At 43.1% G+C, this 18,484-nt stretch overlaps 1 protein-coding gene across 3 annotated transcripts in view; it reads right to left on the reverse strand.

Annotated features, from left to right (window-relative positions):
* Nucleotides 1–14,116, reverse strand: part of LOC133474272 (MAM domain-containing glycosylphosphatidylinositol anchor protein 1) — a 271,446-nt gene extending 257,330 nt beyond the window's left edge. For all 3 annotated transcript variants that reach the window (XM_061765798.1, XM_061765795.1, XM_061765794.1), the window contains exons 1-2: nucleotides 13,457–14,116; nucleotides 11,859–11,948 (exon numbers count right to left, since the gene is read on the reverse strand). In XM_061765798.1, the coding sequence (XP_061621782.1) occupies nucleotides 11,859–11,925 (67 nt within the window). In that variant the 5' untranslated portion in view covers nucleotides 11,926–11,948; nucleotides 13,457–14,116. The remainder of the gene's footprint in view (nucleotides 1–11,858; nucleotides 11,949–13,456) is intronic.
* Between the last annotated feature and the right edge of the window lie 4,368 nt (nucleotides 14,117–18,484).

An 18,484-nucleotide genomic window follows, 5' to 3' on the forward strand; every position in this document is an offset into this window, starting at 1 on the left:
CAAGCCATCGCATAGCTTTTACCAACAAAAACACCTTTAGAGTAAACAGCTTTATTTAAGCACCGTGCGGAACGACAACATTTTAAACAGGATAGGGACTGACTGATGCGTGAGGAGGGACTACAATGAGAGAGGGACATAGATCAATTGAGGTGGTGTTTAATGCGCTCCCACGCCCAACTGATGAATGAAGTCATTTAGACCAAAATAAAATAAATAAAACAACACAAGATTGCTGTGGCTAACTAGAATTATTCCTCCCATCTATTTATCATCTTGTTTCATCCCTTGTGTTTTAACACTGAGTAGCCATTACAACAGAGAATGTCTAACCTTGGGGAAGTAGTCAGAAAATGTAGTTAAATCATTTAATACAGTATGTTTTTCCCCACATAGGAAATAAAAGAAATACAAATAATGTGTCCCCGGGTCACGGTGTCAGCAACACAAAATTTATATTATCTGTACAGGCAATGGCTTAACAGCCTTGGCTGTCATGCTAGTGTAAAAATGAGTTCATCGCCGTTGTTACTGTTGATTGGTTTTGTTTTTGTTTTTTTTCTCCTACACTCGCCTGACTTTGGTACGGGCAGCGTCGGTTCAGTTCCCAATCAGTGACGGTGTGAATGTGAGTGCGAATGGTTGTCTGTGCCCTGCGGCTGACTGGCGACCACTTCAGCGTCCCGCGACCCTAACCAGGATAAGCGGTGTTGAAAATGGATGGATGGATGGATGGATGTTTTTTTTTCCTCTTGAATAAATCTATGAATGGATGAAGTTCTATGTATCTATCTGTCTGTCTTTCTGTCTGTATGTCTGTCTGGTGACAGATTTGTCTAAGATGCAAATGACAGTTGATTTTAATCTGATAAAAACAAACCCAGGACCTCTCATCTCTGCGCCTGAAACACTATTCCACCGTGCAGCCACATTTCAATCTTACAAGTGTAAAAAAAAGAAGTCAACCACTGAACACTCACATTTTTCAAATGAGGATGCTTAACAGAGGGTATCTGCAGGTTTAAGGCCGCTTTGGTGAAAATTAAGAACTCTCGTTCACTTCATATGATCACTGGAAAACTGAATGGCTGTCATAGTATCACATTGTTTCAAGACATTTAGTACAACCCAAATTCCAATGAAGTTGGGACGTTGTGTTGAACATACATAAAATCAGAATACAATGATTTGCAAATCATGTTCAACCTATATTTAATTGAATACATTACAAAGACAAGATATTTAATGTTCAAACTGATAAACTTTATTGTTTTTAGCAAATAATCATTACCTTAGAATTTTATGGCTGCAACACGTTCCAAAAAAGCTGGGACAGGGTCATGCTTACCACTGTCTTACATCACCTTTCCTTTGAACAACATTCAATTAATGTTTGGGAACAGAGGACACTAAATGTTGAAGCTTTGTAGGTGGAATTATTTTCCATTCTTGCTTGATGTACAACTTCAGCTGTTCAACAGTCCGGGGTCTCCGTTGTCATATTTTACGCTTCATAATGCGCCACACATTTTAATGGGAGAGAGGTCTGGACCGCAGGAAGGCTAGTCTAGTACCCGCACTCTTTTACTACGAAGCCATGGTGTTGTAACATGTGCAGAATGTGGTTTGGCATTGTCTTCCTGAAATAAGCAGGGCCGTCCATGAAAAAGACGTTGCTTGGATGGCAGCATATGTTTCTCCAAAACCTGTATGTACCTTTCAGCATTAATGGTGCCGTCACAGATGTGTAAGTTACCCATGACATTGGCACTAACACAGCCCCATACTATCACAGATGCTGTCTTTTGAATTTTGCGTCCATTACAGTCTGGATGGTTCTTTTCCTCTTTGGCCCGGAAGACACGACGTCCACAATTTCCCAAAACAATTTGAAACGTGGACTCGTCGGACCACAGAACACTTTTCCACTTTGCATCAGTCCATCTTAGATGAGCTCGGGCCCGGAGAAACCAGCAGTGTTTCTGGGTGTTGTTGATAAATGGCTTTTGCGTTGCATTGTAGAGTTTCAAGTTGCACTTCTGGATGTAGCGCCGAACTGTATTTACTGACATTGGTTGTCTGAAGTCCTTGTGGCGATATCCTTTACACATTGATGTCGGTTTTTGATGCAGTGCCGCCTGAGGGATCGAAGGTCACGGACATTCACTGTTGGTTTTCGGCCTTGCCGCTTACATGCAGTGATTTCACCAGATTCTCTGAACCTTTTGATGATATTTTGAACCGTAGATGATGAAATTCCTAAATTCCTTGCAATTGTACGTTGAGGAACATTTTCCTTAAACTGTTTGACTATTTTCTCACGCACTTGTTCACAAAGAGGTGAACCTCGCTCCATCTTTGCTTGTGAATGACTGAGCAATTCAGGGAAGCTCCTTTTATACCCAATCATGGCACCCACCTGTTCCCAATTAGCCTGTTCACCTGTGGGATGTTCCAAACAGGTGTTTGATGAGCATTCCTCAACTTTCTCAGTCTTTTTTGCCACCTGTCCCAGCTTTTTTGGAACGTGTTGCAGTCATAAAATTCCAAGTTAATGATTATTTACTAAAAACAATAAAGTGTATCATTTTGAACATTAAATATCTTGTATTTGTAGTGCATTCAATTAAATGTAGGTTGAACATGATTTGCAAATAGTTGTGGTGTGTTTTTATTTATGTTTAACACAACGTCCCAACTTCATTGGAATTGGGGTTGTACATATAACAAGTATGAAACGATGCATGCTTATTACAAAAATGCTACAAAGCGCTCTACATTCTATAGCTATGTTGTTTCTTGTGTCTGCATCATTTTTAAGACCTTTGACTGGCAGTTTTAAGAGGTACGTGCCAATTGTAAAAATAAATAAGGCCTTCATTGTCAACATATTCTGCAAGGAACAGTAAATTATAACCCTAACAAATGTCAGTGATAAGGCAATGTTGTGCAATTTTGCAAAGACAAATGTCTACAATTCCCCCCCCTGCACGTTTCAATATATCCTCTTTTGTCTCCCGATTTCATATGGACATTTGAGAAAGCAGAACAGGCTGCACTTTTGAATTTCCAAGGACTTTAATTTACTTTATCCACAGAGGGAAATGTCATTTGACAAGCTCTAACAATACAGATGACATTCAGGTAGAGGATGCAATTTGAAGAAGAATGACTTGGCCGTACACGAGTGTGTGCGTGGGCACAAGTGTGCGTGTTCGAAAGTGCAATGTTGTGGGAGGTAAAGATTAGCATCATCTCAAGCTTAACGCTCCAGTCTCTTCCTATCGCCGTCTTCCCTTCCTTCCTCTCCTCTGCCTCAGAGCCGCAGATAAATTATAGATGCTTATTAGAAAAGGGCAATATTCAGCATCCCAAACAAACTGAGTGGCGATGGACATGAAAAGAGGAGGCAACCAAAAAAAGTATGTGAAGAGTTAACATTGCAGGGGAGCCGGTGGCCAGGGAAGGAAAACTGGAAAGACCTTTTTTTTTCTTCACCCTAGGTCAATTGCAGAATAGAGTACAGTAAACATTACAGTAAGATGCTCCTTAAATATAATGATGTTCAACACATCCAAACACATGCTTCTAAAAAAAAAAGTGAGTTGATGTGGAGTACATCCAAACAAGTGACTTATTTACTGTGGGCTCACTTTGTCTCTTTTCACACATTGAGTTATGTTACAGGCCTATTCCAAAATTGATTAGATTCATGTTTTCCCTTTAAATACACATAATACCCCATATTATTAAAGTACTAGTAAAAATAATTTGTTGATGTTTCTACAACTTGGCTGGAGTAAATCTGGGATCAATGTATTGAATGAATATGATCGACCAAGGCATGTAATATTTGCAAAAGTGGCAAAAGTAGTCACACTATGTACTTACCAGTAAGTAGAAGTACAGATACCTGTGTAGAAAAGACTCGGTAAAAAAGTACTGATTAAATTAACTGTAAACTGGGATTAGACACGTGCTGGAGAAAATGAGTGGGTAAATGTTTTTTAATGCATTTGGTAAAAGTGTAAAAAAGAATTTTAAATGGTATTTATTAGGAAGCATTTCTTTAATTGTAAGGGGGAAAAAAACGATAATTTTATCCATTTTGGAACAAGGCTCTAACATGGAACAAGTGAAGTGATTACTTTTACAAGCATTTCAGGGTCCAAAACAACAAGTTCATTAAATATCCTGTAACAATCACATAATTAAACAATGTGGTTGGTATCCCATTGACGCCTGCAGTTTGCAAATTAATCAATTCTTTGGTGTTCCTGTGAAGAGCGTTGCTTCCCACACTCTAACCCCGCAACACTCGTGCGTGCGTGCGTGTGTGCCTGCTTGTGTGTGTGCGTTGTGTTAAAGGACTTGAGGAGTCACTTCCTGTGTGAAAGTCTTGAAGTTTGGAAAACCTCGCCTAAGCCTTCAGTAAATTGAGAGTTAGCACTTGTGAGTGTCACTTCATGCATGTAATGCCTGGGATTATGTTCTATCCACATTAAATGGACAGGAAAAACGCATAAATGCAATATGGAGGCAGGGAAGTGTGGATGGAAATGTGGACGGAAATGCGTGGAGAGTTAATGGAAGCATGTGCATTTTTTCGCTATTTATAAAAGGTTTCCATGTGTCTTAACAAATGATTTCTAACATTCCTTTGTCAAAAGATACAAGGATAAAAAATATTTACCTAAAGGAGTAGTTTGCAATTTTCAAAGAAATCACGATATGTCATATTTGTTCAAACTGCCAGTCTCACCTGACAGTAGAACATTAGTAAAATTATCTGTAAACCCCCTCACAGGATTTTTAATAAACTACTGTGCCAGAGGAAAAAACACCAATCAGAGACAGAAGGCGTGACTGACAAGGTGTCAATCATTTGCCGTGCACTTGTGGGCACACGCATAATGGACACACCCCCGCAGCCTCTCGCTGACCTGTTAGGCCTGGTACACATATAAGGATTTTTCTCATGTAAAAAATTGTTTTATCTGTTACAGAACCCACACATGAAGATACAAAAATCAGACATTAACAGTTTTGGTCATACTCTGTGTGGTGTGCTCCGATAATCTCAACACAGAACACCACACACAAAGATTTCTGTTCCACCAACGATCTCAAATCTAGTACGCCAAGATAGAAATCTCATGTCATCAAATGTGATCTAACAAAAATGAAGAATAAGAAACACAAAAGTCAGTGCTTCTGATCGTCTTAAAGAGCAGAGAAGGTCTTGCTGATCCTGACCCTCACCACTGCGAGAATCCTAACTTATCATGGTAGACACATGGCGATCAATGTGTTACATAGTCCTGTTGTGTCTTACTGACTGTAAATATGTTATATATGTTATATCATCACACACATTTTTGACAATGTGACTTACTGATGTTATTGTAGTAGTCACAAATCCACAAATCAAAACAATGCTGTGAAAGAGAAATCACACTACAGTCCCCACTGAGCCAGAAAACTGCTGCCATGAATGCTGCACAAACACACAAACACAAACACACACACACACACACACACATACGCACACACGCATGCAGAGGTGGGTAGTAAAGCGCTACATTTACTCCGTTACATTAACTCAAGTAACATTTTTGATACTTTTGATACTGTACTTGTCAGAGTACTTCAAATGCACCGTACTTTTTACTTTTACCTGAGTATTTATGTGAAGAAGGATCGATACTTTTACTCCATTACAATGATCGACATGTCGTTTGCTACTTTTATTTATCTATTCTTGCGCATGTGTGTCTATTTCTAGACTCCATGTTCGATCTACGTGATCTTTAATGTCATTTGACTCCAATTCACCAATCAGTCGACACAAGGCAGTCACATGACCACGCACGTAGCCTTCGCGAGACAATCAAAATGACAAAAAATATTTTTTTTTTGGGGGGGGGGGGACTGCCGCGCTTTACAGACTCCAAAAAACAACAGCTTTGTCATGCAGCTCTTCATTTGTGACTGCCCAAACTTGGACAGTTCAGCCCACTTCTCACTTGAGAAAACACCTTTCGGTCAGTAGCAGATGTTTCTATTGTTGTTTTGGCATCATTAGCCCTATCCTATGGTGTCGCACACGCACACACAATCACCAAGTCTGGTCAGAAAACAGCTTCTTCATAAAGTCATTTACGTGAATAAAGCAAATAATGGTTCTGTAGGGCCCAATGCATGTGCTGTTGGTTTTGGGGCAATTAAAAATTCAAATGGTGGCAGGTGTGTGTCGAATCCCATACATTATTATTATTCCATCCATTTTCTGAGCCGCTTCTTCTCAGTAGGGTCGCGGGCATGCTGGAGCCTATCCCAGCTGTCATCGGGCAGGAGGCGGGGTACACCCTGAACTGGTTGCCAGCCAATCGCAGGGCACAAACAAACAAACAACCATTCGCACTCACAGTCACACCTACGGGCAATTTAGAGTCTCCAATTAATGCATGTTTTTGGGATGTGGGAGGAAACCAGAGTGCCCGGAGAAAACCCACGCAGGCACGGGGAGAACATGCAAACTCCACACAGGCGGGGACGGGGATTGAACCCCGCACCTCAGAACTGTGAGGCTGACGCTCTAACCAGTCGGCCACCGTGCCGCCCATTATTATTATTATTTTATTTTATTTGATGTTCATGGTCTGATTTGAAAAAAAAATAATAATAATCTGAAGTTACTCACAAGTTACTCTTTATTTGAGTATTTTTTTCATTGAATACTTTCTTGCTCTCAGTCACTGATGGTGTAGTGGTACACTCGCCTGACTTTGGTGCAGGCAGCGTGGGTTCAGTTCCCACTCAGTGACGGTGTGAATGTGAGTGCGAATGGTTGTCTGTGTCTATATGTGCCCTGCGACTGACTGGCGACCAGTTCAGGGTGTAGTCCGCCTTTCGCCCGAAGTCAGCTGGGATAGACTCCAGCGTCCCGTGACCCTAACCAGGATAAGCGGTGTTGAAAATGGATGGATGGAAACTTTCTTGCTCTTACTCAAGTAAATATTCTGATGCCTACTTTTTACTTTTACTTGAGTCCTATTATTCTAAAGTAAAAGTACTTTTACTTGAGTACAATATTTGGCTACTCTTCCCACCTCTGCACACACACGATGAACACTTGCACACATATTCACAGGCAGACAGAGGCACCCAAAGGCGCCACAAAAGAGGACAACAGTAAATGAAGCTCATACTCTGAAATCCATCAGGCACGCTTGCGCACTTGGCCTCCCGATGGACGCCGCGGTCGCATCTGTCCGCCGCAGCGAGTGCGAAACAATTACCACGTGAGGAAAAAGACTCCTGCCAACATGTTTGGTTCTCTTTCTCCCAGAGTCTCCTCTCCTCCTGGTGACTTGTGATTGTGCTCATGGTGAAAAGATGTCTTTCTACTATACGATAGTCCCAAATGTGCAGCAACCAGAGGACCTACGGAGGCCTTTAGATGCAGCCCAGTGTCGTTCCCACGATGCTTGCTGGTGATTCATCCCTTTTTATACACGCACACACACATATACACGCACGGCCCTCCGAAACACAATGGGCGAGAAGTAACTGACGCTGGCTTTGACCCACTCTGTGTATGTGTGACACAACCCAGGGGACTACAACAGACTTTTTGTGAGCCACAATGAAAAACAGCTCAACTATGAGCTAGGAAGGAGCAGTGGTGTAGCATGGATTTCAAGGCGGAGCCGGCCCGAGGCATCAGCAAACTCAGCAGCTGCTTGGGGCCCCCTGGCCATTAAGGGGGCCCCAAAAAGCGTAAGGATTGTTTTTTTGTTTTTTTTTAACACGTTGACCATATTAACTGTTGTGTTTAATGACCGATTCGATGATCACGACATGAGGAGACAGATGCGTACACTTTATGCTAATGTGAATTCTCTGTTCAGGCAATTCAGAAGCCGGTTTGAGTCCATGAAGATTCCACCATTTATTTTTATGCACAACTATATTCTTCTCATCTACATTCATGTTTTAAAGAAAGCTACATGTGAGAAGACACAATACAGAAAATACAGCTGAATACAATATTGTTGAAAGAAACTTTTTCGCTTGCTTCTATTGTAACACCAGCGAGATATTTGTATTTTATGATGTTTTATCCCTTGGTGAAATTTGATGTATCAGCATTTATGTTTTTCGAGGTGGACTGGAATCCACTTAGTCAAGTGAATATTGTCCTTACGTCATGTTATTTTACATCTTCATTTACTGTATAAGACACTGTCCTAGGTGTTGTACAGTTCGTGAGGAGGTATTTTGCACTGTTTAGCTAGATTGTATTTATTTTCCGAATTTCAAGTGTATGTACCCTAAATTTAAAATAAATAATTGAATTGAATTCAAGAAATTAAAAGGGGAACATTGCACTATGCTGTGGCATCTTATTGCCAAGGAACTATGTTGAAATGAGTTGAGGAGCTTCATGTAGTGGCTCCTTTCATTTGTATCCGGCCTAACTCTGCTAATTTTGCCAGAACAAGAATCACATTCATCTTCAGTGATATCCGGCACAACAAAGTCATGGTAGCTGTCTGTACATTGTTGTCGTTAGCGCGCTATCTGTCATAGTTTTCAAGCAATCCAAATTGCCCGTATATCACTTCAAATATCCTACCAATTTTTCATTATGTCAACCAGCAGCATGTTTCTTGTCTTTCTGAGTTGTTCAGATGCAGAATGATATTGAAGGATATTGAAGGATATAGAGGGTACATTTTTCAGTACTACACACACTGATATCAGGATACCTACACGGATGGTGATACCAGGAGGAGTTCCAAGTGTGGTGAAGTAAGCAGAGGGATTTCTTTTCTTCTTCTTCACGGGTCCAAACGCTTCAGCAAAGGACAGATTGTCAGCCTTTCCCCGCGATGGCTCATGACAACGCCGGCCTCCGCCACCGCAACTAAACAGACCTTGTTTTCGACGGCTGCCACAACGCCTCGAACCTCCCGGTCGGCGTATCCAAGGCGACAGATCTGCTTGTGCGTGTTTGCTTTGAGGCGGAACACATGGCCGGACCGGCGCCTGTCACTGAAGAAACGGAGCCTGTGTCGTACACCAGTTCTGTCCCTCGACATATAATCAAACACACACCATATGAGTGAGTCTATGAATAATTATTGAAATCTGTATGTGCAAAGGTAGGTTCCTGAGCTGCAAAAGTCAAGTATCAAAGCAGGACCTGTGAGAGTACAACCCCACTGACAAGCCATTATACAGCCCTAAAAATACCATTTTAGAATGGAACCTCTAAAAGTTGAACTTAAAAAAAACAATGTGAGAAGAATATACGCTCCAAGTTACGTAAGGTACGAGATTCGCAAGCAGTAGGACTCCAGCATCACCATACGCGTGGTCACTTGTTATCAAAGTGAAGATAAGAACACAAAATTAAGATAAGAACACAACAAAATTATGTGAGGCTCATCTGTATCCAATATCGTCTTTATATGATCTACGGCAGTGATTCTCAAAGTGTGGTATGAGGTACCACTAGTGGTACGGGTGCTCCCTCGAGTGATACACGAAGACACTGAATTAAATGTTCAAACGCTGCATAATGTTAGGCTTAAACTTTTTTTAAATCCAGTACAGTACATTTGTTAAATCCCTTTAACCTGTATTTAACATTGAAATAAAATACATTTGCATTTAATCTTTTAGAGCTTTTGTCTTCAAGCGTTTATTTAGGTACAATTTGTATTCAACTTACATCATTTATATATAGCTTTTTATCATCCTACAGTCAAGCGCAGTGTTACTGTTCAAACTGCATAATGTTACAGTTGCTTACAGTAATATTCAATGTACCGTACTTTTTAGGACTAAAACCCCTGCCTTGAACACTTTGGCCTACTACACTACTGTATTTCAATGTTGGTCATGATGGTGTCAAAAGATACTTGGTGTCAAAAGTCTGAGAACCATTGATACATTGGTTTTGTGTTTTATTATTTTTACGTCAAAATATCAACATTGGTTAAGGTATTTTTAAATTATTAAATTCTTTTACATAAAAAGCCAAAATGTAGCCAGTGTTGCACTGAGTTTTGTTGGATGCACAGATGAGCATTAGCTAACAGCGTTTGCTTCTGATAAACTGCATGTATTTCATTGCTTGATGCAATTGTTGACACAGTGAGGATGGGAGGTACTGTTTGTGTGTCTGGTGATTTTGTCCACTGCTCCACACTCCTTGACAAATTGAATTTGGTGGCTAGGTGATGAAGTGCTGCCTCCACAAGGGGAAAATGGAATCCATGTTATGTAGTGGCTCGTGCGTACCTCACAGTTTGCAGTTGTATTTTGGGGATTCAGGAGCTTTAGATTGATAATGTAGTAAAGGACGTTTTCATGTCTGTACACACATTGAAAAGAGTAAGACTGCAGTGTCACCACATGTTTTGAGACCTATTGTTAACATAAAAGAGTGATTTGTTAGTTTTACCATTGATACCGGTTAACTAAAAACCTATGCAACATTAGTTGCACCGGGTTATATGACTTAAACTCCTAATGCCATTACTGCTAGCTACGTATCATAGCATTGTTTTTGCTAATACAATTAATACAGTAGGGCGGCACGATGGACGACTGGTTAGCACATCTGCCTCACAGTTCTGAGGACCGGGTTTCAAATCCCGGCCTCGCCTGTGTGGAGTTTGCATGTTCTCCCCGTGCCTGCGTGGGTTTTCTCCGGGCACTCCGGTTTCCTCCCACATCCCCAAAACATGCATGGTAGGTTGATTGAAGACTCTAAATTGCCCATAGGTGTGAATGTGAGTGTGAATGGTTGTTTGTTTATATGTGCCCTACGATTGGCTGGCGACTAGTCCAGGGTGTATCCCGCCTCTCGCCCGAAGATAGCTGGGATAGGCTCCTCGACGCTCACGACCCTAGTGAGGATAATCGGCAAAGGAAATGGATGGATGGATGTGTAAGCGAGTACGAATGTTGTTTGTTTATTTGTGCCCTGCGATTGGCTGTTGACCAATTCAGGGTGTACCCCGCCTCTCGCCCAAAGTCAGCAACCCTAGTGAGGATAAGCGGTGCGGAAAATGAATAGAATTAATACAGTACACACAGCTTCTCTCGCTCTCTCTCTCTCTCGCTCTCTCTCTCTCTCTCATTCACTCTCTCTCTCTCTTGCCCCCACTCGTTCAAGGCAGTCAGCCACTCCCACACTGAGTCTCAAGTATGTTCCAAGTCTCTTACAGGGACTTTTTCCTCACCTCTGTCATCTAGTGTTTCCTAACGCATTGTCCGGTTGGTCTCTTAATATATGAATAGTGTGTTTCTCGACCTTCTCCATTTTTGAAGTGCCTTTATATAACTTCTTTTCTGAATTATTGCTCTATAAATACAATTGAATAATAAAAGTGAACAAGTATTTTGTTTTCTTTAGGTTTACAGTAGTTAACTTCTTTTTATACTTGTGTGACAATTGCGAAAACATCTGCAGCATTAAGTTACACCGAATTGTGTGACTACTTGTTGACGCTTATAATAAAAATCTTGGTGGCCATGGTTTGACGCTGGAGCAGAGTATTTCCATTTATTTCCTCAAGGAAAATGTTTTTTTCCAAGCTGAACACGACCAGCTCCCTAGAATGGATGAGGGCCCTCTTATTTATTCCGAGAAAGTATACATGTTTCTGAGTGAACCCTAAATGTATTAATATACTGTTGATTTCCCAGAAGCAATCATCGTCCACAACTTCAATTAAAGTTCTAAACGACAAAGGGCTTTTATGATTGGAGCTTATTCAGTCCAAACGGATGTAGAACGCATTGACATACTGTACAAATAATTTGTAAATCATTCTTACCGTAAACGCCTTGGCAGCGGGCAAGGGGATAGATGCTAGAAAACAACAAAATCCACAAAAGCTCCATGTTCAGCTGTGCTCGGTCATAACCTATGCAAAGGGAAAGAGAGTACATCCTGTCACTTTTAAAGACTTGAGTGATTGCTGTGAAAAAAAAATGGAAGAACTAGTCCAGTCAGCCTTTTGGGCCAATTGTTTTTTTTTTTTTTTCTCCATTCTAACCCTTTAAGCCGTGAAAGTAATATTCCCGAACAAGCTCCGAATGCACGGCCTACAACATTTCATTCAATTTAAAGGGTGGGTAATTCAATCACAAATGGTGGATTATGGGAAGCTTACAAGCAAGGCATCAGAGACGGACATGCATTGTATTTGGGAGTACTTTAGCGTGACTGTCCTCTCCTCATTGTGAAGTGCAGGTGATCTGACTGGACTGTAGTAATCATGGAGGATGTCATACACTTGACCCATACACACAGACATTTGCCTCACATCATAATCACATGGTTACGAGTCTAAAAAAGATGATCCTCAAAGGACACAGCATTAGGTACAATCCAAAATGGCATCAAATTGTGTTCCGTTTTGTTTGTCAGAGATGCTGAGCTCTTCTTAAACTGTGGAACCTATAAAAGCTGATCAAAATATTAGAGACACGGCTACAAATGCTATGGGCATGTAATCATTACAACACTATTATTTTGGGTACTCACTTGAAGCTCAAAAAAAAAAATAAACATATTAAGGAACACCTCTGAGTACGATGCAGTGCAGTTCTACTCCACTGCAACCGCGATAATAAACATGGTGCTAAATTAAATGGATATAAAATGAGCATTGTGTTCTTTTTAAAGGAGTGATACCAAACCAGTGTGCCCTTCAAGGTCATCCGGTGTGTCGAGGAAAATTATCCAATTTCACTTAATTAGTCTGAAAACTATCGTTTTACTACAAATAATGCATCTTTGCTCAACAATCTATGCCAGTGACGTACATTGACTGGCGGAAGAATTAAATGCTCTTGCACTAGATCGAAGTAATTAACCTGTGTGTCTTTTTGTGACATTTTTGTTTGGAGATTTTTTTCTAAAATATGTGCCTTGGCTCAACAAAGTTAGGAAACACTGTCATCACTGTTATTGTACATCCAGCTCTTGAACTGGAAGTTTGCATGTGTACCTAATGCTGCGACCAGAATTTTCCTTGTCACTTCCCAGTTTCTCACTGTTAGAAAATGTCCAGCTTCCCGAACTGGAGGGTGGAAATACTTTTTCCTCGACGAAAATGACACAGGCGTTGGAATGCACTGCTCATGGTGAAAGTTTTTTTTTTTCTTTTCTTTTTTTCAGAATTAAGTTGTTCATGCAGGTTTCAAAGATAGCGCTGCACGACATGACGCCGTTCTATTATCAAACCTAGTGTCTGATCATTGAAGTGTGAGGCGAATTTCCACCCAAAACGATGCTTTGAAATGCATGCAAAAGTGCGTCCAGATTCATCCTGCAGAAATCGTTAAGAATACGTGAGGAAGGCCCAATAAACAAGTGTGTCCACTGGTCAGCGTGTTTATTGGGGTTGGGAGCCGTGTGTCGGTCTACCTTGTCTCCGTAGGTGCGGTCCTGTGGGTCAGCGTGCTCGCCGGGGCGACGCGCACTCGTTCGGGCTGCGCTCACAGAATTCCACCGCTGCTGCTTCTTTGCAGCAGCAGAAAAGTTAGAAATCCTCCCGAAAATCAGTTGAACGACTTGAAAAAAAAATACAAATCTCCTCGGTGGCTTTGACACTTTTTACACCCGCTCCAATCCAGGCTGCCAAAATTCAAACAAACCCCCCAAATCAATAAATGCACTTCTCCGCACACAGTCCTCCAATTGTTGTGCGCATGACGGTGTAACTCTTCCAAGGCTTGTGTGTGGGTGTTGGGGTGGAGCGGCGCGGACCTCCGCTCTGGTGAGGAGGCTCAATCAGAGCCGTGTCTGTGGGCTCCAAGTGATGCTGGCCAAGTGCGAGATGTGCGCAGACTGAGAACGAGCGCGCCTGTCTTTGCGCACTGAGAGAGATGGAGCGAGGGGAGAGGTAGAGAGAGAGAGGGAGGAGAGGCAGAGAAAGAGAGGGAGAGAGGCGAGAGGGAGGACAACAGAGTCTCCACAGTGGTGAGGAACAGGTTGTCCAAAAAGAACACTACAGCAGGCAGCTCTCCTCTTGCTTCCGATGGGTCACCACGGAGAGCTGTGCTGAGTTCACCACCGATTAGAAGCGCTAAGAAAGTGTTGTTTTTTTTCTCGAGGTGGGAGGTTAAAGTGGGGGTGCGTCTTAACTCGTAACCCCTCCCCTGTGGACCAATTATATGTGACAGACAATAAAAGATAGACGCACTGATTACGACCTTCCCTCGCTTTTCCTCCGGAGAGTGTTGCACTTACATTGAAGTCCACAAGGGGGCCCACTTTCAGCTCAACGCACACATTCAGCTGCACTCAACGGACACTTTATTAGGTACAGAGGCTGCATAAGGCAAAAGCTGTATAAAAAGTCAGAGAGGTATAAATGTGACATTTTGTGATAACAATTTCCAGTACATGTATAAATAATTTCAGCCGCTTCCATCTATTTATGTCTGAAGTCGAGCAAGATGCATTTTCTTTCTGCGTCTGTGACAACAGCCAGTACAAAGTAAAAAGCAGGTCATGTCATATACTGCCCTGCAGTTCCATTATTGGAGCCGGGAGGGCGCTTTGCCCCAGAATACTTTGGCCATTATGGACCCAGCAACTCCGGAGGCACTGATGAACGCACTCACTCTCCAAGGATCCCACATAGGAAGACAAGAAAAGACTCTCCAAGAACTCATGGAATGCCTACACTCCCTCACACAACAAGTATCCCTCCTTTCCTCAACGATTCTATCTAAACTTCCACCTGTAAGTACACCTTCTGAGACCGCAGCCTTAGAGCCACCCTGCCTCCTGTACAAAGAACCTCATGTCCCGCCGCCCGAGCCCTACTCCAGGGACCTAGGTGGATGTAACCGGTTTTTACTCAATTGTTCACTCGTTTTCAACTTTCAAACATACAGTTATCCCACCGAACAATCCAAAATTGCTTATGTCACTAACCTCCTCTGTGGCAAAGCAGCCAAATGGTCCACTTCATTATGGCAAAACTCCTCCCCGGTACTCCCACTCATTCGATTCCTTTTCCAACGAACTTTGTAAAGTGTTCGATCACCCCGTTCAGGGCAAAGCCACCCGTCGTCTCCTCACGCTCCCGCAGGGTGCTAACTCAGCAGCAGAATATTCCATAGCGTTCCGAATATTGGGGGGTGGGATGACGTGGCACTTAGGGGGATTTTTTTCCTAATGGCCTTTCCGAGCAGCTCAAGGATGAGCTAGCAGTCCGGAACGAGCCCTCCTCTCTCGAGGATCTCATCGGCCTTTCCATCCGTCTGGATAACAGACTGCGAGAGCGAATACGAGAGAGGGGGCTTCGCTCACACGGAGCACTCCGAGCACCGCGCTGTCAGCTTCACACGCGCCTCCCGCACCGTCTTCCGCACTTCCCTCACTCCCCGTAGCCACCGAAGAACCCATGCAAATTGCAAAGACACTGTTAGATCCACAGGAGCGTCAGCGTCGTATCACCCAGCAGCTGTGTATCTACTGCGGTCAATCCGGTCACTTTATTTCCTTGTGTACCCTCCGGCCAAAAGACCAGGGTCACCGTGACCCGAGAGCGTCGTAGTGAGCCAAACATCCATTCCCTCAAGCTCTCCTTCTCGCATGACCGTTCCCGCTTGCATTATAGTTTCTGCTCATAACGCCCCCTCACTGCCCTGATTGATTCCAGTGCTGATGACAATTTCATTCATGAATCCATAATTCACCAGCTCCAAATCCCTCTCCAACCACTTCTGTCCCCAAAGAAGGTCACAGCCCTGGATGGCTGAATCATCTCCCCTTTTACCCACCAAACCTTGCTTATTTCAGGAAATCACCGTGAGAACATCTCTTTTTGTTATCCCTTCCCCTGATACCCCATTAGTCCTTGGAATTCCCTGGCTCAAAAAAACATGATCCCACCATAGACTGGACACACATAGCCATCACCGGCTGGAGCCCTCACTGCCACTCAAACTGCCTGCTGTCAGCTATACCTCCCCCTGGTAAACCGCCATCCTCTTCCAGGCCCGTTTGACCTCTCCAGTCCCTGAAGAATATAATGTTCTCTCTCCAGTGTTTCGTAAAGATCTGGTCAGTTCTCTCTCTCTCCACCCCCCCCCCCCCCCCCCCCCCTGCCGAGAGAAACTACGATGTCGGCAAACGAGAGCTACTGGCCATTGTATGGGCCTTGGAAGAGTGGAGGCATTGGCTGGAGGGGACTGAACTACCATTCATCATTTGTACAGACCACAAGAATCTCTCTTACCCCCATTCCGCCAAATGCCTTAACCCTCGACAAGCTCGCTGGGCTCTCTTCTTGAGTAGGTTTAATTTCAAGCTCTCCTTCCGCCCTGGCTCCAAAAACGGCAAACCAGATGCCCTGTCTCGACTTTACTCACCCCCCACCAGCCCTGGCAAACCGGGACCCATTATGTTGCTGCACGCAACCCCTCCTCCTGGAGCTCATTCCTCCCGTGGATTGAGTACGCCCACAACTCCCTCACCTGTTCCACTACTGGTATGTCCCCATTCATGGCTTGCTATGGTTACCAACCGCCATTATTCAAAGAACAGGAGCAGGCAGTGGCAGTCCCCGCAGTCTAGGATCATCTCCAGAGAATCCAGGCAGTGTGGAAAGGCGGCGTTGACCCGGTCTGCCACACGCAATAAACAGCTCGTGGACCGTCATCGCTCCCGACACCCGAATACAAGGTGGGTCAATCTGTCTGGCTTTCTTCTCACGACCTCCCGCTTCAAACTGAATCCTGTAAACTCACTCCCCGTTTCATTGGCCCTTTCCCAATTACCAGAATCATCAATTCCACTTCCGTCCAGTTGAAGCGTCCACAGTCCTTAAAGATTCACCCAACCTTCCACGTCTCGTTACTCAAGCCTGTCTCCACCTGCGCCCTAAGTCCTCCGGCCGAACCCCCTCCACCCCCCCGGATTATTGATGACCATCCGGCCTTCACGGTGTCGTGCATCCTCGAGGTGAGGCCTAGGGGGGGAGGGAGTTCCAGTGCCTGGTCGACTGGGGAAGGAGGTGTCTGTTGAGAGGGGGGTACTGTCATATGCAGTTCCATTATAGGAGCCGTGAGGGTGATTTTCGTCCCCTCCCCCCCTCTGTTTTCAGCACCTGTCTCCAATCTGCCTCATAAATAAACCTGCCTGTTTCAGGAAATCCTCGCCAAAGTATTGGTTACTTCCAGCAGTACCACGGCCCATTTACCTCACAAGTCACTCTATTCACCGGTCCCTTTTTTGACTCCTGTGTGTCCTTGTTGACAGGGTTTCCCCCGTGTTCCAGTGTTTCCCGCCAAGCCAGCCGCCTGTCCACGCCACCACCTGCCAAACCACCTAGGACCACAGCCATTACCTTTCCTCAAACTGTTCATCATTTTACATCTGCCTCCGCCTGCTCTTGGATCCAGCCACTCCCCATACATGACATAATACATATATGTTTAGTATTACATAATCTGAGCATTGTGGCTTTTTTCTTTTTTTTTTTTTTTCTTAAATGTTTCCAGACCAAATGCACTCCAATATTGACCCACTGGCTCATTCCCACTCCTCATACACGTTATTGTGAGGTCTGTCCCACATAGTAAATCATCTATCTAGTCAAAATAATTATCCAAATCCATAATTCTAGGTAGATCCAATGAGGCTGTGATGTATGTTTCAAGTTAATACAAATACAAAGCAAGCAGATTATAACATGGATAGTAAGTGTGATATGTGATTGCATGGAAACAATATATTAAAAGTAAAATCTATGTACTGTGTGTTTGTGTTCTATTTTGGTTAACTTATATAGTCTGTCGTAGTTTTAAGGTCTAAAGATTTGTGCAATTAGCTTGTCACTATGTCTCTATTTGTCACAGCTCCTGAATTAATGGGGACATACAGCATGAAAATGTTTTAAAAATTCACAATGTTTGATTCATGCTTTGACATCATGACACCAAGACAATACCTAACGACTTACAGTCGATAGATTTGTTCCTCGTAATAAGAAATATCACTAGAGGGGTAAGAAATGTTAAAAATATAGCAGTTGAGTTAAGTTGGCTTCATTGCATGCTGTGTCCGCAGTTGTCATGGTAACATGCAGACCCCCCCCCCCCCCCCACACACACACACACCACACACACAAACTGCATGATCCAGACTGTATTAAGTGTTCTGTAATTGTTTATCCTTTGTGTATTTTGATTGCAGAATGACAGAGCTTTTATTAAGACTTTTTTTCGTGGAAAAAAAAGCATAATGTCTCCCGAGGACCTCACTAGATTGTGCAGGTGTACCAAATGAAGTGACCTGTGAGTGTATTGAGTGTCTGTCATGTGTCATAAAAGGTCTTTGTAGATTGTCAGACTTCTCTGTATGTTGCCTCATCACAGAATTATAGGACACTTAGTTTGACGTAAAACAGAGTGAGAGAAACAGGGAAAAAAATTCCAA

The sequence above is a fragment of the Phyllopteryx taeniolatus genome, chromosome 2, assembly GCF_024500385.1.
Source record: "Phyllopteryx taeniolatus isolate TA_2022b chromosome 2, UOR_Ptae_1.2, whole genome shotgun sequence".
NCBI classification, from domain to species: Eukaryota; Metazoa; Chordata; class Actinopteri; order Syngnathiformes; family Syngnathidae; genus Phyllopteryx; species Phyllopteryx taeniolatus.